This window comes from Sciurus vulgaris (assembly GCF_902686455.1).
Source record: "Sciurus vulgaris genome assembly, chromosome: 7".
Classification (NCBI taxonomy): Eukaryota; Metazoa; Chordata; class Mammalia; order Rodentia; family Sciuridae; genus Sciurus; species Sciurus vulgaris.
In genome coordinates, this window is record NC_136467.1 from 56,040,478 (window position 1) to 56,068,229 (window position 27,752).

Here is a 27,752-nt window from a genome sequence, read left to right on the forward strand (position 1 = left end):
TATGACTCTATGGTTGCTGTCAATCTTATCTTTCATTCCAACATTTGCAAAAACAGCAGGACCTAGTATTCAGAAGACTACACAACTATGGTCACAATTACCTTTGCTATAGTTCCAAAGAGCAGTTAGGTCGTTTCATTGGAGACAGAGACAATCAAGCAGGAAAAGAAAGGCTTCTTCTTTCCATTAATTCCTACTTTTTGTTTTCCTGGCCAGCAGTTTTTGGGGAAGAATTCTCTGCTTTGTTAAGTGACTACACAATATTACTTTGGTCTATAAAATAATGGGTTATTAATTTCAGAGGGAGAAAAAGCTAAAGTAAATCCCAGATCAGTATCTGTGAGGAATCGGGCCTGTTAGAGCTGGTGCTATTCTAAGTGCACGATTAGATAGGGGCTCACAGATAAAGTCCTTTGAAGGAGATATGTTTTCTTTCCTTCACAATAACACTTGATAGATCACAGTCTAACATCACTATGCAATTAGTCATCAGGGGCTATGGTCCCCAAGTCCCAATCCTGACTTTCTGTAAGTGCCAAGGGAGAAGTGGCAAGGTATTACCTAATTCAGACCCCCCTCCCTAGTTCCCTTTGGTGTTAATTATTCTGCTGCAGAAACTAATGCAGAATGGGAAGGTGACACTTCATTCCCCTAGTACGGAGGCAGAGCACGTAGTCTGCTGTGGTCCTGGGGCAGGCCAATGTGAGGGGAAAGGAGACAGGGGGTGCCCAGGCAACCTGACATGACATCACTGTAGGCAGGATAGGCCCATCAGCCCTGAAATCAGGGCAGAGGCCCATCTGGGGCAGTCCAAAGCAATACCAACAACAATCCCCAGGCCACATGCCCATTCCCTCGGCAAAGGCCCAGAATCTTCTGGGAGTGTCATCATTAAAAAGGAGATGCACTAGTCATCACTTTCTCTTTCTGCAGAACGGGTGGGGCCACCTGTGATGCTATGTCACAGGCTTCCTCTAGGGTTTCAGGTGATGCCCCCCCAGGGATCCTGTGCAGGAAGCCAACTCTGCATCTGCAGGCCAGGCCAGGAGGGGAGGGCCTATTAAAGAGGCAGCTCCTATAGAGGACACATCTAATGGTGAAACCCTCACTCCACACAACTGAAAAGTCACAGTTTTTTCTCTGTGACAGAAGGAAAAGGGACTGTAAAACATTGTGAAAACATAAAGGAACGAGGTAAATGTCAAACAGAAATATAATCATCCTTCCAAGAGGAACATCAGGATTACCACTCACAACAAAGACCTGAGTTATAAAAATCATCCTACAGAAAGCAGCAACTCTGCTTAGACTTCTAATGGCTTTTCTGCAACTCACTGTGTGTTTACTGGACTTAGTCAAGGACCAAAAGAGAGTGGGGAAGAGCAGTCAGTAATGGAACCAGCCACCAAGCAGGGAGTTCAATGAGACTCGGCTTGGGTGAAGATGACATTTAAAGTATGGCCTTTTAGGTTTACGTGTGTGTCCTGATGCCCTTCTAGTTAAAAAACATACCCGATTAAGGAAAAGTTTTGAAAGGAAAAGGTAGCAGACAGCTGACAGAATTATAGCTGTTACTTTGCAGTCACTAGGCAATATGCCAATTAACAATAAGTGTGGAAACGTTGCCCTGTCTCATAGGTGACTTTCATTAAGAGGTAGACAATATCCCCTTACTCCTCCCTGTTCAATAACTATGACATGGGGCTGAGGATGCAAGGAAAATGAAATGAGGAGACCAAATAAATGATGAGGCCCATTCTAAAAATATCTGTGGATGCTGTCATCTGGTCTCTGGTGAGAGGTAGTCCCTCTGTAATTCCAGCATCTGCAGGGAAGGCAAGCTTCTGCCTAATTATCACCAAGTCACATGATATTGAGAGAGAGAAACACCTCCAAAACCCACACCAAACATAACCCCAATCAACCTTATCTGGGAATGGAACATAACTGCCCACTCCCCATCCTCCCATAGCTTAATTCCGCTGTGAAAAACAAGCATTTGTTAGTAGGGTTTTGAACTCCTTGGCAGTGAAGGGATGAACACCTGATACTAAACATGACAGAAGGAAAAAGAAATAAGGATGAAGCCCTCACATCCTCACATACATGAAGGTTATCAATCATCTTCCTCACTAGGACTAAAAGAAGATGGAGGAAAGTCTGCCTGAAAAGCAAAATTAAAGTGAAACAGCACTCTCTTCACTTTAAAAGACAAGGACAATTTAAGCCAAACCCACAACTCCCAGGGCAAGCTGGGGCTAAAAATGGAAGATTCAGGTTAGAAAAGGAACGGATTCCTCAATCTGGGTAGCCTCTGGAGTTCAAAGAACGAGTTTGACCGTTTCGTTCCAGTATGGAGCAAAGAAATGCCTGCCTGCCTTACTCCCAGAAAGACTGAGTGACACCAATTCATCAGGAGCCACAGTCATTTGCCAGCATCCAGCAAGGCCTTTAGAGCTGGTATCACCCTGGGAGAAAAAAACCAACATTTTTATGGGTCTAATTTTGAAACACCAATATGGCAGCAGTTCCTGTGGGGTTCATCTCCACAGACAAAACCCTACGCAACTCAGGAAAACATGCCAACACTTTGGCTTGGTCATTTTTCATTATCTTCTTCTAGGTTGGACTGGTGATAAAGAGGAGTCTGGGACACTGATGGAAACCAGCCTGGTCTTCAGCTATGGCAGGAGCCCAGCTGATGCAAGTCCAGCCCTGAGCCTACAATGCTGGCCACACAGAGTCATCTCCTATGACTGCCAAAGAGGAGGGTCCAGGAGGTGCAGGTCTATAAAAATCCATTTTGGCAAATGCTGTCAACTTGCCATTTGAGGCACTGAATAGTTTATGAGGGAAACAGAGCAGGTAAAGAAGTTTCAGCCAGGCCAGAGGCCAGGTTGGTATTCAGTTGAGAAGCCCCCCCAAAAGGAAAGATGGATTTCCTGGAAACCTGTCTCCTGGGCTCTAATGGGCAAGTAAACACAAAGGTGAGAATGTTATAGGGAAGCTTAGAAGCTTTTAATGGCAAAGGTGACTTCAGGATGATATGGAGAGACACCTGACTACTACACTACTTACCAACCCACCCACCCACCCCAGGACTCTTGAGAGCCTTTGTCTCTGGGTCAGCCTGACCTAGCATGGACAACCTTCCAGTCAGCCCTTGTGCTGTGCTGACAAAATGGGGGAAATGAGCAGGGACCATCCTAGCACATCACAGGTGAAGGACAGAGAGCTGCACAGAGAGGCGCTGGCTTTTCTGTTGCTTAAACTCTAGGAATTACTGGTGGCCAAACCAAGTTTATCATGAATGGCCTATCTGCATAAGTCCATTAGGGAACGGACTGTGTTCATCAATATGATGTGATTTACTGTCAACAGAGACATCACAAGAGATTTCATATCTTCTTAAGATATTTAGATTTTTCAAACTACATAGAATAGTATGTAATTTGGGATTACAGTTTTGTTAAGAACCATTTCTAAGGCAAAAAGCCCTAAGGGGCATTTGGATCCTCTCTGGCTAATTAATCTTAATTATGATATCCAGCAATTTTAGCTGGCAAAGACCTGTGGGATTGAGTTCCACTGTCCTCATTCACATTACTTTCCAATACCACCAAGAACAAACCCTCTGCTTGTCTGATGAGTTGGGTTCAGTGACACTTTGCTGGCTGCTCTTCTCCCCACCGAGTGAATCACCTGTACCTTCAGAAGCTCCTCCAGCCCCACCCTCTCTGGGCTGTCCTTTAATGAACTCCTACGCCTCTCACCTGGCACCTGATAGTTTAGTGACTGGGATGGTTACTTCTTTGTAGACTAGGAGCTCCTTGAAAGCAGGGTGAAGTCTTCAAATCAACTCACTTGGGGAGCACCTGTACTTTAAGGGTAAGTCTCAGACATGGAATCTGCCCTCAAGAAGCTTACATTCCAGTGAGGGAAGCACAATGCCCTTGATGTCCCAAACACCTGGAAAGCTAACAGCATAAAATAGGTGCATGATAAATGTTGGCTGAATAAATGAAAAGAGCTGTTCCTCTGGAAAAGCCCTCTCTTCCTCTCTGCCAATTCAAATGCTAAGCCTCTTCTCATCACTACTGCTTCCATGACACACTCATATCTGCCAGGAATGAGTCTTGCTGGAGCCCAGGCAGCACCTTTCACTCATGGGACAGGAGTGAATATTAGTAATGCTTTGTTGGGAGAGAATGATTTCCAATTAAGTTTCTAAAATTTCTATTTAAGATGAAATCAATACCAGGCACAATTTTACCATTCAACCAATTCTCAAGTATTTAATAAAGAATTCGCCACCTTTCATTCTTTCTGCACATCCCACCATACACATCCTTTATCACTGGTCCCCAAATAAATCTCAAGTTGTCATCATTGATAAAATGATTTACCATTTAAAGAATGAAAGGGAACTGTAGTTCAGAAGGAAATGCTTACTGTCACAAGTCATGACCTGGATATTTTTCTCTGGGTATGACACTGTCTTGTGTGGCTCTTCCCTGTGCTTACTGGGGTGTGTGGGGTCAGGGGCTACTGATGGAGTGTGGATTGCCCTAGATCTCCTGAGGGTGGGTAAAGTGAAGGTACGGTGAGTCAAAGGTCCACCTAAGGGTCCAGCTACCCAGTAGGGAAGATGGGATTCCCAAGGTCCTCTTTTCCTACTTGAGATACATGGGGGTTTGGAGAAACAATCTAGCTTTTTCCAAGTAATTCTGAAATTAAAAACAAAAAATCAGCTTTTTGAGCTTCACAAATAACTCAAAGTTCTTATCTACCTGTAAGGTGTACCAGGACATGCAGGCAACACAGATGGTGGCCAAAAAGCAAACATTACACTGGCACAACAGAGGAAGGAAACCAAGAGGGAACTGAAAGGAGGGACTCAAGGGTGGCCTGGAGATTGAGAGAGATAAAGGATTGCCCTGGGTCAGTGGCCAGGGCCAGGTGTGTGGATTCCAGGAGCAAGGTTGGTCTGGGCTTGTGCGGCTCACACCTGGCTGCTTGGTTTGCACCTGCACCAGTACATATAGGGGTCTCTGCTCCAGTCAGCAGGGCAGCCTTGACTTGACAGGCAGGGAGTCTTCAGCTTGAGGCAGTCAGACAGCAGACAGCACGTTCAGTTAAGCCCAGGGGTTGACCCTCACTACTTACAACTACAACGGGCTGGACTACTTTCTAGTCATTTCTGAACATATAAATGACCAATGGATGATCCAGTAAACTGCAGTGGCATGAACACAAATGGAGGGTCAGTGGAAATTAATTTAGAATTCTGACCTTTGAACCCTTAACACTCCTACCCGTGGGTCTCCTCTTCCTGGTCACAAATTTCCCCGAAGGAACCAAGTCAAAAACTCCACACAGACATGAATACTTAAGAAGAATCTTATGGCCAAGACCTTTTCATCAGAGAGAAAGAGGAGAGGGAAGGAGAGGGAAAGAGAGGACGTGCTGACAGGCAAACCTTCAATCAGACCAGGACTAGTAATTAAAGTTTACCCTTCAGAAACCTGGAATTATGGAGACTTCGTGACTAAGCGATTCCCATTCTTGAATAAATGAATGTCATGGATTTTTAGCAAAAAAGAGGTTATTTAGAAAGAAGAAACTCTAGAATTACAGAGTAAGGTCCACATCTATTGCTAGGGGAGAAAGAAACAAAAGCAGATCAAACCTCAGATTGTTGGCCCCAGCTGGGCCTCAAGGGACAGCACACTTCAGTCTGGGGCCTGGGCACTATTTCTTCAGAGGAAACATCTAGAAACATCTGGGGCCTTGTGTCTCGTGGGTTCACCCAAGTCAGAGCTGGACAAGATCTTAAGGGGACTGGGACTGTATTTCCCGGTGCCCAAGTTGTGGCTTAAGAGATAAACCAGCAGCAGCTCTTGGGATCTGCAAGTTCAGATCACTGCCAGCAGGATGTCTTTATGTGGCCCTTTCTGCTTACAGAAAAGCCCTAGGAGGTTTTCATTTCTGAGTGTCCTGGTAGGGGAGAGCAAAAATCAGAGGTCCAGGTTTTTCCCAACAGGGGAGAGGCTCGAGAGAGGCAGATGAAGCTTTTCCTTCAGGGGCCTGTGACTAGTCCGTGCAGAGTCCAATAGGCCCCCTACAGAGAGCTGAAGCCAAGCAGCCAGGCTGCTCAAGAAATCCTTTAAAGATGCTAATGGCCACTTTGGTACCACACATAGCCTCATCATCCCAACTGTGGCAGAAGTTCCCTTTTAAAGTGGAAAACACCAGCCTTGCTAGGGTACCCAGACTGGTAGGCAGGTCTTCTGGGGGACACCAACATCAGAAATTAAAAAAAAAAAGTTCACCCAACAAGCACATGCTCTTTAATGAGAAGAAACCTGATTGATTCTAGTTCACTGTGGAAAATAGTCATTCTTTGTACCAATAGTAAGATGGCTACTTCCTAGATTTTGTTAATTTCTGGAACCTTTTAAAAATCTCAAACATTAAGTGACTTTAAAAAGATGCTAAAAGACAGCAGCCCATATAAAGGACACTTGCAAGAGCTAGCCCTGTGCAGGAAGGTTAAATTTTAATCTGGTTTTATAGAAAAGCAAACTGAGACTCAAGAGAGACCAGGGACCTGGCTCAATGTCAGAAAGCCATGAAGATGGCAGCCTTCTGATATGAGCCCCACAGGTCCTCTGCTGTTCCACAGGACTTGCTCCACTCCAAGGGACCTGCAGGGGAGGCCTTTTTAATCTGCAGTTCTTCTCAGAGCAGAGCCCCAGGGACAGCGTGCTGAAGGGGGCAGCTGGCTCAGATCCAAAGATGATGAACTGGCTGGCTCTGCAAACCAAACATGAACCAAAGCAAGGGTCCAGCTGGACTTTTAACAGAAACTGGCATCTGGATTCAATCTGAACTCTGACCTATTTGTATGGAGCTCCTGAAGTCACAGGGTCTACATTTTTATGCCTCAAAGACACGGAAAATACCACTTGATGACAGAACGGGGCCCTTTAACAGGGCTGTGCAGGAAACAACCATGAGAGGGTTCCAAGTCACATGGGTCCTTTGCTCCACTCCTCATTGGTAAGGTAGTCTTTTAGTCTAGGACAAATGGTCACCATCACTGCCACCATCTTCCCATCCAGCTCATGCGTCACTTGAAGGGGAGACCCTATTTGATTCATCTTTATCCCCTATGCCCAGCAGATACTCAAATAAATTTCACTGAATGAATTCAGGCTTTCTTGAGCATTTTCGCCAACAGGGAGGCCACCACATCGCCAGGCAGCTGGCTCATCACAGGTGGAACCTATTCCAAGGCTGGGAAATGCCTGACAAGGGCAGAGAAGAAACTCAATGGGAACAGGAGGAAAAGGGCAAAGAAGTGTCTTTACCAACTGATTTCTCTCATCTCTGTACAGAGCAGTAAGCCTGAGGGGATCACAGGTGGGCCCGGGAAGATGTCATCTACAGAAAATGTTCCTTACAAAATGCTGACTGTCAAGCATCATGAACATGTTGAAAAGCAGCCTTTAAATTATTACAAGTAGTAATTCTGGTGATTTTTACCCCATTTATTTGTTCCACGTAGCTCCATGGTTAATAGAGGCCTCCCTCAAAGCCACTTATAAATGTACTTGCTTAAAGTGGGAGTCGCTCAGGCTCTGTTTCCATGCTTCCTGGGACAGCCAGAGGGGAGCGTAGGTGTGCTATAAACCAGCAAGCAGGCAGGCCAGCATCATGCCTTCCATGGAAAGATAAGGTGCATAGGGAGCACTACAGTCTTTGCAAAGAAACCCCTTTTCATGGCTGTATTGATTTTCCTTTACTGTCATCAACAGTAAAAAGATTCAGACAGTCATTCTCTCCATGAATGACAGGTCAGACTTCAGGCTTTTTAAAAAGGCAAGAATAAAGATCTCTACAGATGCAGAATTCTTTAGGGTGGCGCACAGTCACAGTGTAGCTACCATGGTACCATCTCCACACAGTGTATTTACCACACTTTACATTCCCTAAAAGAAGTATCTACATCAAGAAGAATGTGACACAGCTGCTATTGGCATTTGGTTAGAATTAGTCTTATTCCCCAACATAAATCTTAAAGACACTATAGAACCACAACATTCAAAAATCAACCCATGGGGCTGGGGTTGTGGCTTAGTAGTAAAGTGCTTGCCTAGTATGTGTAAGGCACTGGGTTCGATTCTCAGCACCACATATAAATAAATAAATGTCCATCAACAACTTAAAAAAAATTTTAAAAAAACAAAAGGCCTCATAGATTGACCCCTTTTGGAAAGTAGCCTGGGTATACATTCCAAATGGTTTATGCACTAGTATACCACTGTTTCTTTATGGTTCCACGTCATCACACTAGGGCCACTTCACAAAACGTTAGGTCTCACGTTCACAATTACATATACTCTGCACCTTTAAAACTCCACGATTCTGTCCCAGATGAGAGACCCAATATTCTAAGAGATTTATTGGTGACATGGTCGGTGACAGAAACAGGAAGAGAACTATTCCTCCCCTCTCCACATGGCTTCTCCTGGTATGTTTTCCAATCTTTATGATAAAGATGTTTAAACACGAGACTGAATTCTGAGCTCCCTCATAGTTCTCCAATGCCGAAAGACGAACATGAATGAAAGGGCTTATGGATTTCAGCATCTTCTGACATCAAAACTAGGGTGAAGGTGAAGCGGAAGCTGCTTTCCCTCTTCAAGAAGGCACCTGTCAGACTTAAGAGGGCTTGCCAGAAGCTGCCACCACACCAGCTCACAACCACCTCTGCAGCCAGCGTAGGTGCACCAAGCCCACTGGTACCTGAGGGAAGACAGTGTCCTGCACGCCCCAATAGTTGTCACTTGCAAAAGGGCATGACTGTTTTTAAGAGACAGACCTATGTAGGTCAAAGGATTTTACACATGGCCTGAAATGAATGACAGGTGTGAAACTCCCAGTCCCCCAGAGGAGCATCTCACTCCAGTTCTCCAGCAATATGAAAACTGGACAGAGCTGCTCCATTAACACCACAAGAAGGCTCCCATTTGGGGCTAAGTGACCTTCTGCTAGTGAGTCAGAAGCCAGTCTAGGGAGAGGAGAGAGGGACAGTCCAAACAAAAAAGTTGTTAGAGAACAGCTCTTGGGAAACTAGGGTGCTTAACTGGTGAGAAGCAAGAGGTCTTCAATAAGTGATTGCTACAAGCTAAGCTTAAAAGTAAAAAAACACGTGGCAGGCCCCAGGTGCCCCTGGCTCTTGAGAGAAACAATGTGTTCCAAGGCAAAATGGAAATCCTACACTCCTAAGCCACAAAGCCAAGCTCCCTCACAGTCCTTTCTGTCCTTAGGGTGTTTCTCCTCTAGCCCTGTGGACATAATGAAGTAAACTTTCTGAAAAGTTTGGTGACTTTTCCTTTTTAAGGGGGGAGGGGGAGAACCCCACCTCAAATCAACCTCCCCCAGAATGTGCTGAGGAAAAGGTGACTAAATGATCCTAAGTTCCACGAGGACATAATAGTAAATGCATTATCCCCAAAGTAATTTATTATGGAAATCATAGTTCGAATAAATTTAAAAAAAAAATGTATTTAAATTTCCCTCGAAAGAGTTTTGTACAATCTTTTATAATTAAACACATATAAGAAAAGTCTGCTGTTCAACTTAAAGGGAAACCTATACTTGAAAAATCAGACAAAAATTTATGGAGCATTTTTCTTCTGAACTCATTCTTTCCAATGAACTAGGAAGTGGCCTCCTTACAATTACAGCCAAACTAGAACGTTCTTATGTCTTTAGAAGCCACAATCACATTCCTCTTCTTAAAGGAAGACAAACCATTATTCTTCCAAAAGTCAAATATTGCTACAGGAAAATTTCAACTAGCCCAGGTTCTGGCATAGTACAGACCTGGTTGGCAGGCAAGTACTGTCACCCTCTTTAGCTTCATTAGTCTTTGTACCAGCTCAAGGGCTATTAAATGACAAGAAGAGACGTCTGGGTTCCATGAGGGGCCTGCTCACGCCTGGGAATGCTGAGAGGCTTCACAACACTCTTGACATTCTGCTTTTGACAGTGGCTGTGGCTTCAGTGAGCTCCCCATAGGAGACCCTGTAATTCCCTCACCACAGCGAGGCTCATGCAAGTCTGGGTTTTTATGGCTTTAAGTTCCTTTTCTCTTTCATGCCATTTAAGGAAGGGGATTAAACAGCTTGCTGAGATTGAAATTTTAAAAAAGAAGAAAACAGGGACCTGGGGTATAGGCAGAGCACTTCAACGTGGGGGTGTCTGGGGTGCAAACCCATGGCAGAAGCCCCCGCCCCTTATGTCCAAGAGGAGAGTTTCAGGGCAAGCTTGTCTATTATCTGCTACCTGGCTCAGTCCAAAGCACCTAGATAAAATTAGGAAGAAATATTATGGTTCAAGTCATTTAAGAAATATGGTTTCTGGGTTCAGCTGTGTGATTCTGGGCAAACTACTTAAAAGCCTCTGGGCTCTGCTTGCTCATGTGTTGACAGTGTGTTTTAACTAATTTAACTATTTTAACCCGCTGCAGTTTTTTGAAGGATTTTCATATGCTTTTGTGCATTTGATTCTTGTGATAATCCTGTGATGTAACAAGGGCCAGAAGCTCCATTTTATAAAATGGGAAACTGAGGCTCCAAGGCTAAGTGACAAGCCCACGATGGCAGCCAGAAAGCTGTGGTAGTGGGACTGAACCCTCCATTCCCGACTCCACTCAGATGTCCTTCTTAACCACTTCACACTGCCTGATCTTTCTGGTTCCGACAGCATTAAAATGCCACCATTTAAAAAAAAAAAATCTTCACCATTCACAGCCCACGTCACTCTGACATCACTTATAGGTTGGGCAACAGGAAGAATATGAGTAAGTGCTCCCTTACTTAACAACTTGTGTTTTCAACTTAATTCTTTTGCTTTTTTAAATGCTTAGATCCTGAAGTGCTAATAAAGATTTCTAGTACTTAGGGGAGGAACAATCTAACAGGTCTTGCTCCTGGTAGAAATACTCACATATATGACAGAGTCCAGAAATACATATTCTACTGTTAAATTAGAAGTCACTGCAATTGTTGCTTTACTGTGGGGGTGGGGGATGAAGAAACCATAACACCTAAAAACTGACAGAGGCAGTGTTGGACCTGAGTCCTTCTAAGAAAGCTACTTGGCCTAAGCTTTCCCTTCAACCCCTTCCCTGTTCTCATGAATCACGTTGGGTGACCTGTGTCACGGCTCTATAGGATGGTGGGATACAAGAAGAATGAGGTCTGTGAGCATCTGTGCTGTGTGTTCTTTTGACTGGCAGTAAAATTTCTGAGCAGCCAGCAAACTGGGGAAAGGGCACCTGACAGCCCTATCTGACTTGCAAGTGAGATGAACTGGCTGGAGGCCATGTAACTGGCACCATGGCTCTATGGTCTTCCACGTGACGTTCAAAGTAAACAGAAGGCAGGATCCCCTTGCCCCCACCTGGTGACTGGGCACTGACCTGCTTTGCCCACTTCCCCTTTCCTCAGTGATCCTTCAGCCCGGTACCCAGCTCTGAGATGAGGCCTGCTTAGCACCAGTGAAGTTCCCCACATTCAAACCAACAACGTTCTGTGTGGAGATAAGGGAATCAAAGTTAAAATCCAACCCATCAGCATCCATGAGTTCACTACGGATGATGGACTCCATGTCACATTCCAAGCTCCCATTGAACATGTCCAGGTCCAAGTCGCTGGGGAACTTCTCGTGGCCCATGACAGGAAGGTTTGCACTAGTTGAGTACAAGGAGGAGCCTGAGAGAGAGTCCGAGAGGGTTTGCATAGACTGGCTGATGGGAGACTGCTGCTGGTGTTTGGCTGACCCAAGGCTGCTGGAGTCACTCAAGCCCATGTTGCTGATGGAATTCGACAAGGCACGGCTGCCACCGAGAGCGCCCTGGGTTTGGTGCTGGTGGTGGAGCAAGTTCTGATTGACCAAACTCCCCTGGTTAGGCTGGGCGGCAAAGGACATCATTGGGTCATTGCGAAGCATCACGTTGCGGCGGGAGTTCTGGGCGGACACAGCGGTGCTGGCCTGAGACATCAAAGGGTCCGACTGGGTCATCATGACATCGCTGTGGCTGAGTGAGTCCGAAGTGAGCAAGTCTTGGAGTGTCTGGTTGCCATAGTGTGACATGGAAGAGAAGGTGGCTGGCTTGTTCTCTTGGATGGTCTGCATGGGAGACTGGCGCAGGGAGTTCAGAGATGACGGTCCGAACACCGTGCTGTTAAAGGAGCTGGTTGGAGAGCCCAGGCCGGAGCCCTTGGCCGTGTAGGGGAAGCTAGAGCTCCGCTGCATGAGCCCCCCGGTGGGCGATGGCTGGGACGATGGGAGTGTGATGTTATCCAGCAGGTCATCCATGAGGTTGTCAGCCAGCCCATCATTCAGATTCATGGTGCCCGCCATGTCAGTCAGCCGTGGCAGTTCCACAGTGCATGGCTTGCTCACAGAGGGTGACAGGCTGGCTGAACTGCTGTAGAGCATGGGGGAGAGCGGCGCGTCATCGTCCTGGACGTCATCCAACTCTGTGCTTGCCAGGATGGGTGACAGGCGGCCACTGACTGTGCTGGCATTGGAATTGGTGCGTGAGCGGAAGTCTGTCCATGCATCCAGCTCATCACTGCTGCGTGACGTGGGGCTGCCGGGCCACTTGGAGAGCTGGGAAGGACTGTCGTCTGCTGACTCAGGGGCAGTCTGCAGGGCTGCCTTCTTCTTGGCGGCCCGGCCACGGCTCTTGGTATACTTGTTGCTGTTGTCCATGGACACAGCCCGCCGGCGGGGGGCCTTCCCACTCTTCCCCCCATCAGGGTTGATGATCCACCAAGAGCTCTTGCCAGTCCCCTCATTCTGGACTCGCATGAACCGACTGTGCAGCGACAGGTTGTGCCGGATAGAGTTCTGCAGACAGAGAAAGGAAAATGGAGAATATGAATTGGAATGATCCCAAACCGAGCATGCAGAAGAAATAGTCAAATAGACTTCTGTTTTCTAAGGCCTCCTTAATTTCAAAGGCAACCATAAAAAATAAAAAATAAAATAAAAACAACAAACATCTGCATGACCCTCCTTGACTTGAAATAAAATGACAACTTGTTAAATGGAAGGCGTCAGATCTAGGAGGTGGGGAGAAAGTTTCATATCCAGAAGATACTAGAAATGTATGAGCACAATCACATTGTTTTCCCCAAATTCCTAAGGGTTATTGTCCTTTCTATAATTATATTCCTTATATTACAGTCCACACTTGTAATTTATTACCACACCAGTCCTTCCCTGCACTTTGCGACAAACCTCTCTAGGTCTCCAAGGGTCATTAATCACCTGGGTGGCTATTTTATTCTCTTAAGGGTCCCCTCCTCCACTAGTACAGAGGCAGCCTCTACCTTTTCCTGACCACTTCTGTGAATGCAGAAATAGTAGGAGTTGTTCCTTACCCTTCCTATGGCTCCAGCCTGCCAGTTTCGCACCTTATTATATAACACCTGGCAGGCACAAGAATGGCAGAGCAGGATATTCTGGGTTGATGAAAGAACTAGGCAAGCCAACCTTCTAGAAGAATCCAAATAATTTTATGTAGGCACTCTCCCCTCAGTGCAGTGTGGGTGGGGCTCAGTAACTTCCTCTCAAAAGAACACACTGTAAAAAGGGGGAGGAAGAGTTAATGTACAATGGAGGACCCAAAAGATACGATCTGGGCCAGGTGATCAAGGTCACCACCAACGGGGGCAAGGCATGCCAGCAGCACGTGCCCTCAACAGGATGTGGTGAAATGGCAACTTCTTTTGTGGTCTACCTTCCAAAACCCAAAACCATGAAGAAAAAAGACAAATCCATATTAATGGATAAAAAAGACAAATCCCAATTAATGGATATTTACAAAGTGTCTGTTCAATACTCCTCAAAACTATCACATCCAAGAAGAACTGAGGAGACAAGACAGCCAAAGGTAATGTGCTATTCTAGAGGGGATCCTGAAACAGAAAGAGGACATTAGGAAATCTGAATAACATACAAACTCTAGCTCATAATGACCTCTTGATAATGGTTCCTGAGCTGTGACTTGTGGAACATCTATAACAATTATAAGATGTCAACAATCAGGGAAATCAGGGAGACAGGATGTTGGGTATATGAGAATTCTGTACTATCTTTGCAACTATTCTGTATATCTAAAACTATTCTAAAATAGAAGGTCTTTTTTTTTTTTTTTTTTAAAGTAGGGCAAATACCCTCAAAACCCTAATGACTGCACCCATCTTAAAAGAATCTTCCTCCTAGCTTAGTGATACACCCAGTTAGCAAGGGTGACCCAGATTCAGTCCTATCTCTGCCACTGACCAACCATGTGACCCTGAATAAATCATTTAATCTGTCTGCAAAAACTGCAGGTCACCATCTTCGTTATGGCCCCAATAATATCCCAGCACCCTCCCTGCCAGGGATGATGTAATGATGATAGCTGATAATATACTTCAGAAGCCAGTCACACTATGAAGTCAGGGTGTTCTTGTTGCTCTTTATAAAGCATGGAGCTCATGGCCTGGACAGGCTCATTCTAATCTGTAAATGTCTCATGAGTAGTTTAAAAAAGAGGAGTTGATGGTATCCTCCACATCTGTAACAGCACCTGCAAGCCAGATGAGTTTTTATTTGCAAGTTAAAGATAAAAGATATTGGCTAATGCTATATGAACAACCCTAAAAGATACTTTTTTAAAACATTGGCAATCATCAACCGTATTTATGTAGAAGATACAAATACATGTGTTCTACCAGAATGTTTTTAAAACACAGAAAGTCAAAGCAGGATTGCACCATAAGAAAATAACCCAAAATACTCAGGGTTTCCTAAGTATGTTCCCATGCAAGAAGGGACTGCAGTTAGTTCAGGATGGACAGTGAACACTAACAACCATGGGTCGCAAGTTGGCATTTCTACAACAGCCTTCAGGATGCTCTTGAGAGGATGGGCAGCACGCTGAGTATCTGAGGAAACAAATATTGCCTAAGAGACAGTGGATCTTGCTTCCCTTTTACTCTTCTGTTTTTTAAAAAGAATAATGGCATCTCTACTAATGGTTCAGAAATTGCATTTCTTTACCAGTAGAAGAGTTTCTCTATGAAATAGGTATGAATCATACTCTGTGTGGTTTGGAAAGCAGATAAATGAAAGTTGGTTCCACTCCTGTACTCAGGTGACTCAATGTATTCAAGAAAATGAAAACAAGCTTCTGGGTGAAAAAAGGAGAGGTCGGAGGCTGAGGGGAAGCAAAGTGGTCAGCTCCCTAATTACTCCCATCTGGGCAGCCCCTTCCCTCTAGATGCTGGGAGGAGGTCACACCAACACCCAGAATTAACAAGGAGGAACAATCTTAAGTATCCAACTATCCCCTCATGCAAGCAACAATATTTTCAAAATGAATTTTAGTTTACGAATTCCAAACCTATTGAGAAAAAGAATGAAACATTTTATAGAATTTCACAGTTCTCCATATGGATTTTCTGATGGCCATTTATTACTATAACTCTGAACTCCAACAACATATAATTTTATGCAATTACAAGCTACAACTGGTTGGATTTGGAGACAGACATTAAGCTTCTGTAAGGGTATGTGGTAAAGGAGCTGGAACACCCACATGGAGGGCCAGAACCACAGGATGTCAGGGCAGGGAAGGACCATGAAGATCACCCACCAGTCTGGTCCCTAATTGCAAGGGTGACAAATTGAGGGCTTCCAGATTATAGCATTGTCAGTTACAGAACTGTAGCATTTAGGTTCACTGTCCCTAAGGCTAATCGACCTGTATTTAGCAAATCAGTGCCCTAATTTTATGTACGAAGGCACAGACTAAGACATATTAAATAACATGACAGAAGGCCCCACTGCTAGTGCCTAAAGACCCCAAACTGAAAATAGCTTTCTTGACTCTAAGCCAGAGCTTCTTCTGCAACCCTTCAAAGGTCTACCACCAAATTACTTAGAAGTCACCATTTAAATCTATTTGTGCTAAAAGGTTAAGAGAAACATCTAAAGAAACTAACATTTAAGAAAGAAGAGATCTATAAAAGCACAATCTTATTATAATTTTATTTATGAAATAGTTGGGAGTAATAATTTGGTGCTTTCCCCCAGAAAATGTTTTAAAGTTTATTTTTTATTCTATTCTTCTTCTTCTTCTTCTTCTTTTTTCTTTCTTTCTTTCTTTTTCTTTTTTTAAGAAAGCCTGGCTCGGTGTGGTGGTACATACTATAATCCCAGTGGCTCAGGAGGCTAAGGCAGGAGGATGGCAAGTTCAAAGTCAGTATCAGCAATTTAGTAATTTAGCAAGGCCCCGAGAAGCTTAGCGAGGTTCTATCTCAAAATAATAAAACAAAAAGGAATGGGGAAGTGGCTCGGTGGTTAAGCAAAAAAAATCAGCAGAGCAAACCTGAGGGTGCAAGCCAAATGTGCAGCGCATGCTCGCCTTGTTTGGGGCTGGCAGCCATTGCTGTACTCTAAGCAGAGGACAGTGGCTCTCACAAACCACTGCCAACTTCCATCAGCCTTCAGAGCAAAGCCCACTTTATTAAATGGGTGCTGAGCTTCAGTGCCCTTGACTCTTGCTTTAGAGGTTTATTAGTGACAGAATATATTCCCTGGGGCTTATTATCTGGAGAACTCTCAAGACAGGTTTTTCCAGTTACATTACTAAGACAACACAAACAAAAACTGGGCCACCACCACACTCACAGTCCCCTAGCACAGCAGTCTTCTAGTCACACAGGGTGGCTACCCATCCATTTCTAAAACCCATAATCTGAAAGAGGGGTATTGATGAAGGCCCACAAACGTGCCTCAGCCGTCCGTTTCTGGTTCAAATGCCTCCCACCCTGCCAAGGTCAGGAGCCAGAAATATATTCTACTATTGTGCTCAGAGGTCAGAATTCTATTAGCTTCTCTGCCTAAGTTTTGGTGAAGCAGGAATGGGAATGGTAGGTAAATAAATACCAGGTAAAATAGCAATATTACAACATTTCTCTGCACCTTCCCTGATAACGAAACTTAAGAGCAAGATGATTTAACATTTCAAACGATCCTTTCCACACCTCAATCCCAGGAAAACTGTCATCAAAAATAGTCTATGGTTTTCCACTAATTCATATACCTTCCAACCAAACTGTCTAAATTTCTCAGATTTTCCATTAAAGATTGGAGGTGAGGTAATGAAGGAAGGTTTGACAGAACTAGAGTCATTTTTTTAAAAAATTAGATCTAAATACACACTGTAAAACACTCTACAAGGCAGACTAACAGTAACTTACTAAAGAATTAGAGATGTGCTCTCCTTAAGGATGAGTATGACGAGTTATCTATTACCCACAAGGACTCCTAGAGCTCAGCCCATTCTGTCTAGCTTATTTATTACTAAAGGAGCCAAGAAGCTACCCCAATCCAAAACCATGGGTATAGTTCTAAGTTATTTAAATTCACTACTTAGCTGGGCACAGTGGCACACACTGTAAACCCAGCAACTCAGCAGGCTGAGGCAGGAGATGGCAAGTTTGAGGCCAACTTCAGTGACTTAGTGAGACCCTGTCACAAAAGGCTGGGGATGTGGGCTGGGGAGATAGCTCAGCTGGTAGAGTGCTTGTCTTGCAAGCACAAGGCCTGGGCTCAATTCCCAGTACTGCCCCCCCCCCACCAAAAAAAAAGGCTGGGGATGTAGCTCAGAGATAAAGTGTCCCTGGGTTCAATCCCCAGTATACATATATTAAAAAACCCAGTAGTTAGAAATCAAGATTCTGATGACTTTCATGAAAACAAACATCTCCAGGAAGAAACTTCAATTTCAGGGACAAATATACCCAATTTGGACCCAAGAATTTATAGAATCTTTAAAGTAATTCTACCATGATGTCTCTGAAGAGAGAGCAGAGAGATAAAAATGAGATGGGAGTATTCGTATGTCAATCTTCTACAAAGTGATTTATGCTGAAACAGCCCTGCACTGGGGCAGAAACCCATTAGGTTAATTAATAACAACTGGCAAACCTGCGTGCTGCATGACTGCAGCTGCAATTAGAGGCACAGCCCTTCACGGAGGCACGTGCGGCAGGTGCACAGAGCCACTCATGACGGAACTCCCATTTCAGGCATGCTGACTGCACTGTCGGCTGCAGCCTAGAGAGATTCATTCCTTTGCTTGGCCCACCTTGAAGAAATCAGCATAAAGATGACTGCCCTTATCAAAATCTGGCAATTATTTTTTCTGCTTCGATAAACACAGTTTTTTATTGCTTGGTACATTTATTGAGAAGCTATAGTGTTCATGCCCCTGACATATATGCAATTGGTTATGAAAACAGATGGACCCAAAACAGATTAAACTAGGTTTCAAAGAGAAGCTGCCTGAAATGAATGCGTATTCCACCAACATGCAAAGTGGGTAATTCAACGTGCCGTTTTAGTGGCCAGTGGAGGAAGACAGCATGATGTTGAAGACCTCAGGCTTTGATGCTAGCCATGTGTGTCTGTGTGGCTCTGGCATTTGCCTGCGATCTAACTTTGGTTGCCCCTTTGGAAAAACCAAGATTAAAATGCTCTCTTCCATGAGGAGAATCGCTGGAAGACACAGTGAAGCGCTGCATGCACATGGCTCCGCAGAGTGCCAAGCACAAAGCCACTCTCAGTCGCTGTCCAATCCCACACATGGAAGCAGTGACATCACAAACCTTCACTTACTGTTTTCCCAGCATCATCCACTTTAAGCCAAAAGGTGAGAGGGTGGCTCCTTCCAAGAAAGGATGGCAAACTTTTTTTTTAAAGTTATTTCAAAGGTGCTGTGCCAGTAACTGGAAATTTCTTAACTGTTGCTACCCTACATCCGCTTCAGCCCCTTCCAAGCCATGTTTACCTTGTGGAGACTTGTCCACTAACCCAGACACCAGCTGCATGTGCTTCCCCTGGAACACAGAGAGGGTTTTGTCTGGAAGCAACATGTGGTATCAATTTATCTTTCTCAGCAACAGAAACAAGAAATCTACTCACTTTAAAAATAAAAAAGAAGTTGTGCAATTTAACTCTTAAAGACCCAGCTTTTTTTTTTTTTTTTTTAAAGACCACCCTGTCCCCTTTCTCTTTTTTCTTTTTCTAGGCTGTCTGGAGACCAACAAAGTGACTTATACCACTTGCAGGTGTCCTCGGTCCGGGAGGGGAAGGACTGCCTTCATGCAGTGCTCACCTACCATTTGTACAGGACCAGCATTTCAAGTATTTCTATTCGCTGCTTGACTTGCTGGCAAGGACAATTCACAATGAGCCAAACTCCTGGATTCTAAAACATGCACCTGCTGAAGCATAGATGAAGGAAGCTTTGTGAACAGCCCAATGGAAACCATGAGTCACAGGGAGACTTGGAGATCTGTGTGCCAGAGAGCAATGCAAAGACATAGCTATAAGGTGAAGGTCTGGGCAGGGACCTGTGGTTTTGATGACAGGAAGTTCTCTGGACTAGACCCTTGATTTCTCTTCAGTAGTAGTTCATCCTGGATGTCCATTAGAAGAACCTGGGGAGACCTGAATCACTGACACCCCAATCCCAGAGTTTCTGGGTCAATTGGTGTGGTAAGGTCTGCACACACATGCATTTTTAAAGCTCCCCAGATTATTCTAATGTGCAATTAGGGACAAGAACCACTGGAAAATTCCTCTAACATTCCACAGATTGAGATCTGATTCCAACTTAGTGATTCCCAGTCTTTTTAGGTTTGATGACATAGCACAATGATGTCCTTTGAGTCCAAGTTTCTACCATTGAGAAGATAAGGATGAGAACTGGGGTCAGAGATTAAAGCCGTGATTATATGTGCAGAGTAAAATGGAGAGTTAAAGCAACTCTTTCGATAATTGAGATTCAGATCGTCTTTTTCTTTAAAAACAATAAGGTCTGAGGAAGGATCTTCGACCTTTCACTGCCTTGTGGACAGCTGCCCCTTTTGATACAGGCTGAAGGAGGTGGTGCTGGGTTAGTAATTGATGCTATTATTTTCTCAAATATTGCCAGAGTCTAATTTTGAGCTGTCTGCTCTCTTCCACTGGACCTAATCTACTTTGGGAAGTGTTGTTTAAAAGCAAATATGAAAGTATAGATAGCATAAAGCAGACTTGAAATCAGAAAATGATTATTTCAGGGCTGGGTATGTAGCTCAGTGGTATGGTGCCTAATACGTATGAGGCCTTGGGTTCAATCCCCAGCACTACACACACATACACAAAATTATTATTTCACATGTAATACCACCTATCATGGCCAAAAACAAACCTTTCCCATTGAGAAGTAAATGTAAAGGAGCCTTCGTGAAAGGACTGCACAATCAACTCTGACATAAGACACTCCAGTCAGAGTTCCACTCCTACTCTTGTCTAAAACTTACAAGTTTAAAGCGTTAAGGAACTTTTTTCTTTTTAATGATGGTGTTCTAAAATAAATATTGTTGGGAACTTGTCTGAGGATTAAATTTCCAGCTAGAAATAAGATTTCCTGTTAAATTTGCTGACAGTAATTCTCTACTCACACAGCTCGCCTTTGGACACCAGCATTTAAGTTTTCATGCAGTAAGCAAGTGTGACAGGTTCTGGTCTCTCCTTAGGAGGAATAAAATAATAACCATCTGGTGATCAGAATAATGAATCCATTTCTATCCAGGCAATCCTAGCCTTCCCTGGGGAAGAAATGACTGGGCAATTGATCCTGCCCCCCAAAGAAATCCTAAACGGGAAGTAGGTTCTTCTGAATAACATGGAAAGATGGTGACTACTGCAGACAGTTTTGTTGGGTTTTCCAGTGTGGATTTTATTTTCATCTTTTTCCCCCGCTCTCTTCACTTAGCAATCTTCTTTTCAAGCTCTTCCACAGCTGTTTCTGCTCTTGGAGGGCAAGAGAGAACATTCCATTCCTCACAGCCAAACCTGCACTTCCAGCACACACAGAACCCTGGCAGCCGTGCACCTCTGCCCACACCCACTCCCTGCAGCACCCTCCCCTGCCCGGAGGCCCTCCTCCTCCCACTCCACATCTTCCTACCCACAGACGTAGGAAGCAGCAGCTACGTTTACACAGTTGATGGCAAGACAGTCCCCAGAAGGCAGCCTAAAGTGGTAGCATTTGGGTGATTCTGCTAAGGTTCTCCCTGGATGTAATGGCATCTTTCCTCATCTCAGCAAACACATGCTCCTGGAATTCCCCTTTAAGACCGTGCACAGCTAGCCGTATATATAGGAATTACAGAACAGTCTTGAAACTGTGCAAAGTAGAAGAGAAAAGGTTTAAAAATTTACCTAATCTTCACTTAGATTAAAAAAAAAAAAAAGGGGGGGCTGCCCCCCCCCCCCCCCCCATTTTGGAAACATTGTGTATGTGGAAATGGAGGAGGAAAAAAAGAAAAAAAAAAAAAAAAAAAACTAGGCATACACATCCAGAATTCCAGAACAAATCAGAGAATTTGGAATCACTTTCATGACATTAAAGCAGAGACCAGGGCAGGAAACTCAGTAAAATGTAATGCTGGGGAAAATGGAGAGGTGAAACCCAACAGTAGCCCTGACTTCATTCACAGTGAAAGGAAATGAGAACCAAAGAGCTCCAGGGCCACACCTGAATTCAACCAGCTAGCATGTACCAATAGCTGAGGCAAACGCAGACTTCCTGGCCTTGAGGTGCAAAAGTAATACCACCCGGAAACACAGTATTAATCCCAGTGTCTGGATTATCACACCAATTAATGGGATAAAGTGCATGGAGTACAAAAGATGGAGGGATCAACTGATGCATCCATCCAACCATCCGCCCATCCCTGGTTTTATAATGTAAGGAACAGAAGTCTGTCTCTTTTTAACACAAAGTGAGCTTTTAAACCAGATACCAAATTAAACCATATCCCATGTCTCATATGACTTTAGCATTTTATAATGGTATTGGCAGGTGGTAGGTGTTTAAAAATTTCATTTAATCAATGAATTAGTGGGAAGGGGATAGGAGGCACAAAATAGACCTGAACTGTACTCTGAAATGAGATGTGATAAAACTCATGACCAATGAATGGTCCTTACATGACTGAAGATGGAAGAAGCTGCCACTACTAAGGCTGAAGTAGCATTTAGGTTGCTTTCAAGTTGGCAAGTCTCATCTTGGGTATTAAAACACAATGATATAGTCTAACAGGTAGGTTTATGGTCCTCTATAAATAAAGGGTGATAAGAAGAGCAAAATGATAGTGTGCAGACTATCTGATGCTGCACCTTGGCAGAAGGTACTGGATCCATTCAGGATGAAAAGTTGACTCCTTGACTGCCTACGGATGCCATGGGGCCCTCATTACTTGGTAATGATGCTGGCTCACAGTCCTCAGAGGTACACTCAAAAACACACATAGTACACCCTGATTCTAAGTCTCCTCCAAGGAAGCACATAGGTAAGAAGGGAAATCTGAATGAGTCCATTTTGCCAGTAATATGACTCAGGAAGCTGAAGTTTTAGATCAGCCTCAGCAACTTACTAAGACCCTGTCTCAAAATAAAAAATAAAAATGTCTGGGGATGTGACTCAGTGGTTAAATGCCCCTGGGTTCAATCCTTGGCAAAAAAAAAAAAAAAAAAAAGAATCCATTCCACCTGCAATCTGAAGGAAGTTAATATAGTTGGTGCCCACCAGGACCGCTGATCTGTGCTTGACAAATCTATTTAATTTTATTTTCACCACAAGTCTGTTGGGAGGAAACTGAGCTGCAGAAAGGCTAACGCCAGGAGGTGGTGGCGTTAGAAATCACCCCCAAAGCTGAGGCTGGCCCCACAGTTTTCGCCATGGCATTGTGTGCTCCCCTTTGAGGTCAACAAACTGGTAGAGGAGAAGGGCACTACTAGCAGGTGACCAAGAAATGTGCCACTCTAAAGACTCTGAAATCTATGTGACTGAATTTAAATGTTCTGTACATGTTCCTTTAAGATCATGAAAGGTGAGCAAACAAGCCATGAACAGGTCTTATTAGAGCCAGAGCTGTCCATTTGCCAAAGCTAATTTTTTGTTTTTTAAGAAACGGCACCTTTTTTCCCTGAGACATTTCATACATGGGGCTCTCCTCGCATCGCCAAGGCAGGAAGCGACAAACATGATTACAGCCATAGATTGCTAAGCATCCAGTCTTTCTTGGTGACATGTCTGGAAGCTTCTTGCTCAGGGAGAATTAGGTCCTGACTAGGTCGAGGCAGTATTGCCTGGCTATCCCTGGCAGGCCCTCAAACGGCTGGCCCCACACTACAGATGCTCGAGTCAGAGACCTCAGGCCCGGATCTGCTGGTGCCCTGGACCTTGCTGTTATGAGGCTTAATCTGAAACAGGGACTCCACTCTATACTATTTAAAACATGTAATTAGTCTATTACTGAGTCAGAAAAGATTAGCTTGCTTTAAAACTATGTGAATCTTAAAATATGATGTCTTTTGCCTGCCAACTGACAGCACGATCGGATGCTTCTGTTTAACCTCAATCAAAAACTCTGGTAGAAAACCGCTCTGGGGTTGCATCTGTGTGCTGTTTCGTTATTTGTCTTCTGGCATCAAAACCTGCAGCAACAGAAATCACTGACAATGCAAACACATTAAGGGGATGGATGTGGAGGTGCTGAGTGGGTGAGGTAAACAGCCCAAGAGTTTGACATCTGAAATCTGGGAAAACTGCTTTTCTGTTCTTGGTTTACAATCACTCCCTTCGCATGAAATTTTCTGGCTTTAGTATCACACATACAAACACAACTGTTTCCAGCTCTTCAGATGTTACGGCTCAGAACAACCGTTCTTTTTTGCCTTGTTATTTCAAGAGCAACCGATTTCTTTCTGGTAGCTATGAAATGTATGCCAACGTGTGGGCACAAACAGCTCCACACAGGCACACACCCTGGAAAGACTGGGAGGGATGGAAACACGTTTCTGAGCTAGGGAACCAAAGTTTGGGCTCGTATTTACAAAACAGACCAGTGTGCAGGAAATCAAAAGCAGCCTATCTTCCGAGTGTCAGTGTTAATTATCCTCAACAGTCCCTGTAAATCAAGGTGATACTGGTGAAAGAAGCTGAGAAAGTAAGTAAATGCTACATTCCAGAATATCTCCTGTTGGTCACTAGAAACGAAACCAACTGTGGACTTTTACTTTATGGGAGAGTGTGACATGGTCAGTTCTGCAAAATGACTCAGGCCTACAGTACCCTCTGTCTCCTCCATACTCCCCTGAAATTCAGCTAATGTGAGCCTCCTGAAGAACCGCCTTCTCCACCCTCATAACCTCGTCTGCTGTTTCACTGTACTGGTTTTACAAGACAGTTTCTTGTTCAAAACCACAGGATGCAAATGTGGCTGATGACCAATATGATGATGTTGCAAAATGCTGAAGTGAATCAACCATTTACCTCAGGACACTCCTGGGTGCCAAGTGCACATACAGGTGAGCCCCAGGCAGCTTGAAGGGTCACATAAAAGGATCATATAAGGAAAGGGCATTTCCACTGACTTCAGAAATAGGCACTCATTACATTTTTCTGAAAAAGCTTCTACTGAGCCACCCAGATACATACACATTTTAACCTAAAATCTAGAATGTTCTCAAATGTGCAAGTTAATATTAGGATGTTCCCTGAACTATGATGAAGCAGACTGAATACACGTGGGCCAAACCCACTCTTCTAAAGGACACACAGGAATGTAGTATTTTAGTATTAATATGAGCCAGGGTCTAATCCACCTCACATACACTGCTAGGTAAGCTTGAAAGCACTTTCAGCATTTGTAGTGTGATATATACCACCCAAAGAGCAGGAGGCAAGGACAATCACCAAAGAGACTATAAAAGCTAAACACATAGTAGAAGGAGTGGAAAAATGCCTGTAACTGGTGCTGCAAAGGCTAAAGAAATCAGAGACAGTTCTTTCAGACCCTGTTTGTGGCTGAAGCAGACAGAACAGTCTAAGAAGAGGAGAGTAGAGGGTGGGAGGGAGCCCCCTCCTCACCCAGCACATGTTAAATGCACCAGGGCTCACTGGTTCACTGGCTGTTGGTGATCCTAAGGACATTCCTCAGAGTGCAGACCCCTCCCCTGCCACATAACTGCTTCCCTGGTGCAGTTGGTTTAACCCTTAGATCCTCTCCCCCAACTTCCTGAAGCCCATCATCTGGGTCTCCTGAAGTTCCCAACTCTTTCCCCTTAGGTTGTTATTTGCTAAAGAAAATGTGTTGGGCTAACACTGTGACCAAGTACGAGGTCTTACTCTAGGGCTTAGGGAGTCATTTCACATATGGGAAGGAAGAGTGAGATTAATCCCTGCATATCAAGACAAGGGGGTAAAAAACACACAGCAAGAGATGTTGTGAAGCTGGGCACAGTGGTGCAGGCCTGTAATCCCAGTGGATTACAAGACAGGAGGATCCTGAGTCCAAAGCCAGCCTCAGCAACTAAGTGAGGCCCTAAACAATTTAGCGAGATCTTGTCTCTAATAAAATACAAAAAAAGGGGCTGGGGACGTGGCTCAGTGGTTAAGTGCGGGTTATCCCCTCCCCCCAAAAATAGAGACAAAGAGAGATGCTGTGAGCCATTTTCAGCCTCAAAAGTATCTTCAAGTAACACACTTCCAACTCTCAGAGGCATTATGTGAGATAATATTACCCTGTACTATTAGCAGTCTCTCCAGGAAGGAGTCCATCAGGTTCCTCAGCAGCTATCACCTCATCAATCTTTCCAAGTCAGAAAGACAGCTGAGCCCTAATGGTAATCTGGAGATAGAAAGGGAAGTGAGAGTACCAGCTTCTTTAAGAGTAACAAATCCATGGTGGAAGACAACTTCCCCCTGCGTCTTTGTGTTTCTATTTCTCTTGCAAGCAAATTACAATGACCCTTTGTTCTGGACTATCTTTCAAGGATATCTGCATCTGCACAGTAAACAGTCTTGAAAGATAAGTGATAGGGTCTCCTCCCAGAGCAAAGGGCAGGCATGCTTTTTGCCCCTTACATAATTTAGGAAATCCCTAAACTCAGGGGTTCTGGACAACCCACCCATGTGCAGCCATCAATCTGGCCCCTTGTGGTACCCCTGTGGGACTTGGGTCAAGGGAGGACATGATGCAAAACATGCTGCCGCTGAGCCATGAGGGAATGAAAAACTCCTATCTCCAACCCCTGAGGCCTGTGGCTGGCAGGGTCCAATCTCAGACCCCTGCAGTTCCTGACAGTCCACTGCTTCACCTGTGAACTGCACATATGTCCTCAACTGCAAATGATGACACTGGGGGCAATACTCCTCTAGCCACCTTTTCCCTACCCTTTCCTAAATGAGAAGGAAGCAAGATAATCGGATGCAGAAGGGAAGGGGCCACGGGTAGGACAGACAGACACACAGGACTCCTGCAATCGAGCATTCTGACCTGGGCCTGCTGAGGACCCTTAAGACTTTGTGGTAACAAGCCAGGAAGAAGAGGGGGGGGAGACAGAGAAGGTCCTTGGACCTACTCATTTTGCTGTAATTCATCTGCGTCAGTCACCATCGTTTCCAGTTATTGCTCAATGCTGTGGTTCACTTGTGAAGGACAAAGCTGAGCGAGCCGCAGGGTGTGTTTCTTCTTACCTTCCTCTTCTACCAGACACAAGAGCAGACAGCGGCATGTCCATCCCTCCCACCTCCCTGACCCCCGGGATGCCCCCCTCTCAAGCAACCCTTGCCATAGCATTTGCCGAGTTTCTGCAGGGTCAGCATCCATGGTAGAGCAGAACTGGGGCATTCTCAGGGGCAAGAGTGTCTCCTTAGTTCCTTGACTAGTCTGTGGGCTGCCCTCCATTTAACCATGATGGAGATGCTTTCAGGTCTTTGGCCTGGCCACAGTGACTCTGTCCCTGTAACGCATCCATATGTGGAGACCTAGGATTCCCGCCTCTTCTCACTTGAGTTCGCCCACGTAAATTGTCTTCATTCTTCTGGTAATGTTTAGGAGCTCTGGACTATAAAAAGGAAAACAGACGAGGTAGTTCCCATGAACCAAGAGCAAACATGTGCGATACACATTTATATACTCTCCCCAAGTTTCCAGAGAAGAGAGTTAATTTTCTAGCTTATTAACTAGGAACCAGGAGTCTTTGCTATGAAGTACAAAAAAGTTGACATGATTTCATGCACCACAGTTTTAACTACTGATTTAAGCCAGACATTTTCTGGTACAGAGGAAATTGGTGTTTTCTTTTCCCTCCCCTTTCCTCTTGGATAACCTACTTCTATTTTGGCAAAAGGAAGATTATATTTACTATGGTGTTCACATGCATCTACACATCCAGTAACTCTGGACTGATACTGGATTGTTGCCACACGGCCAAATAATGTGCTCTTTGAGAAATAATTATCAATTAGAATGCTATAAAATGGGCCAGCAGTTGCACTCTGTTCGTGCTGTGTGGTATTTTGGCCACCAAACACGACAAGCTTTCTTTGGTTAGTCCTTACATCAATCAGAAAGTTACTTTAATTTGCTGTGAGGCTATTTGTGGACATAAATGAAAAAGAACTCAGATACCCAGGAGGAAGTCAGGGTCAACCCACGCCACTTGGGCAGCAGGTCATTAGCTCAGGCACTCCACACACCAACAGCATACAAGAACCCCAGCCTGGCTGCAGGAATAGAGTGACAACTTGCAAGTAATCAATTTTTAGTGCT

At 44.5% G+C, this 27,752-nt stretch overlaps 1 protein-coding gene and 1 long non-coding RNA gene across 4 annotated transcripts in view; one reads left to right on the plus strand and one right to left on the minus strand.

Moving 5' to 3' along the window:
- LOC306665075 overlaps nucleotides 1–27,752 on the plus strand; it is a 238,796-nt gene that overhangs the window by 89,934 nt on the left and 121,110 nt on the right. The gene's annotated exons all lie outside the window — the stretch shown is intronic.
- Nucleotides 1–27,752, minus strand: part of FOXO3 (forkhead box O3) — a 118,538-nt gene that overhangs the window by 5,775 nt on the left and 85,011 nt on the right. For all 3 annotated transcript variants that reach the window (XM_079146308.1, XM_079146310.1, XM_079146309.1), the window contains one exon: nucleotides 11,495–12,930. In XM_079146308.1, coding sequence (XP_079002434.1) covers nucleotides 11,530–12,930 — 1,401 coding nt within the window. In that variant the 3' untranslated portion in view covers nucleotides 11,495–11,529. The remainder of the gene's footprint in view (nucleotides 1–11,494; nucleotides 12,931–27,752) is intronic.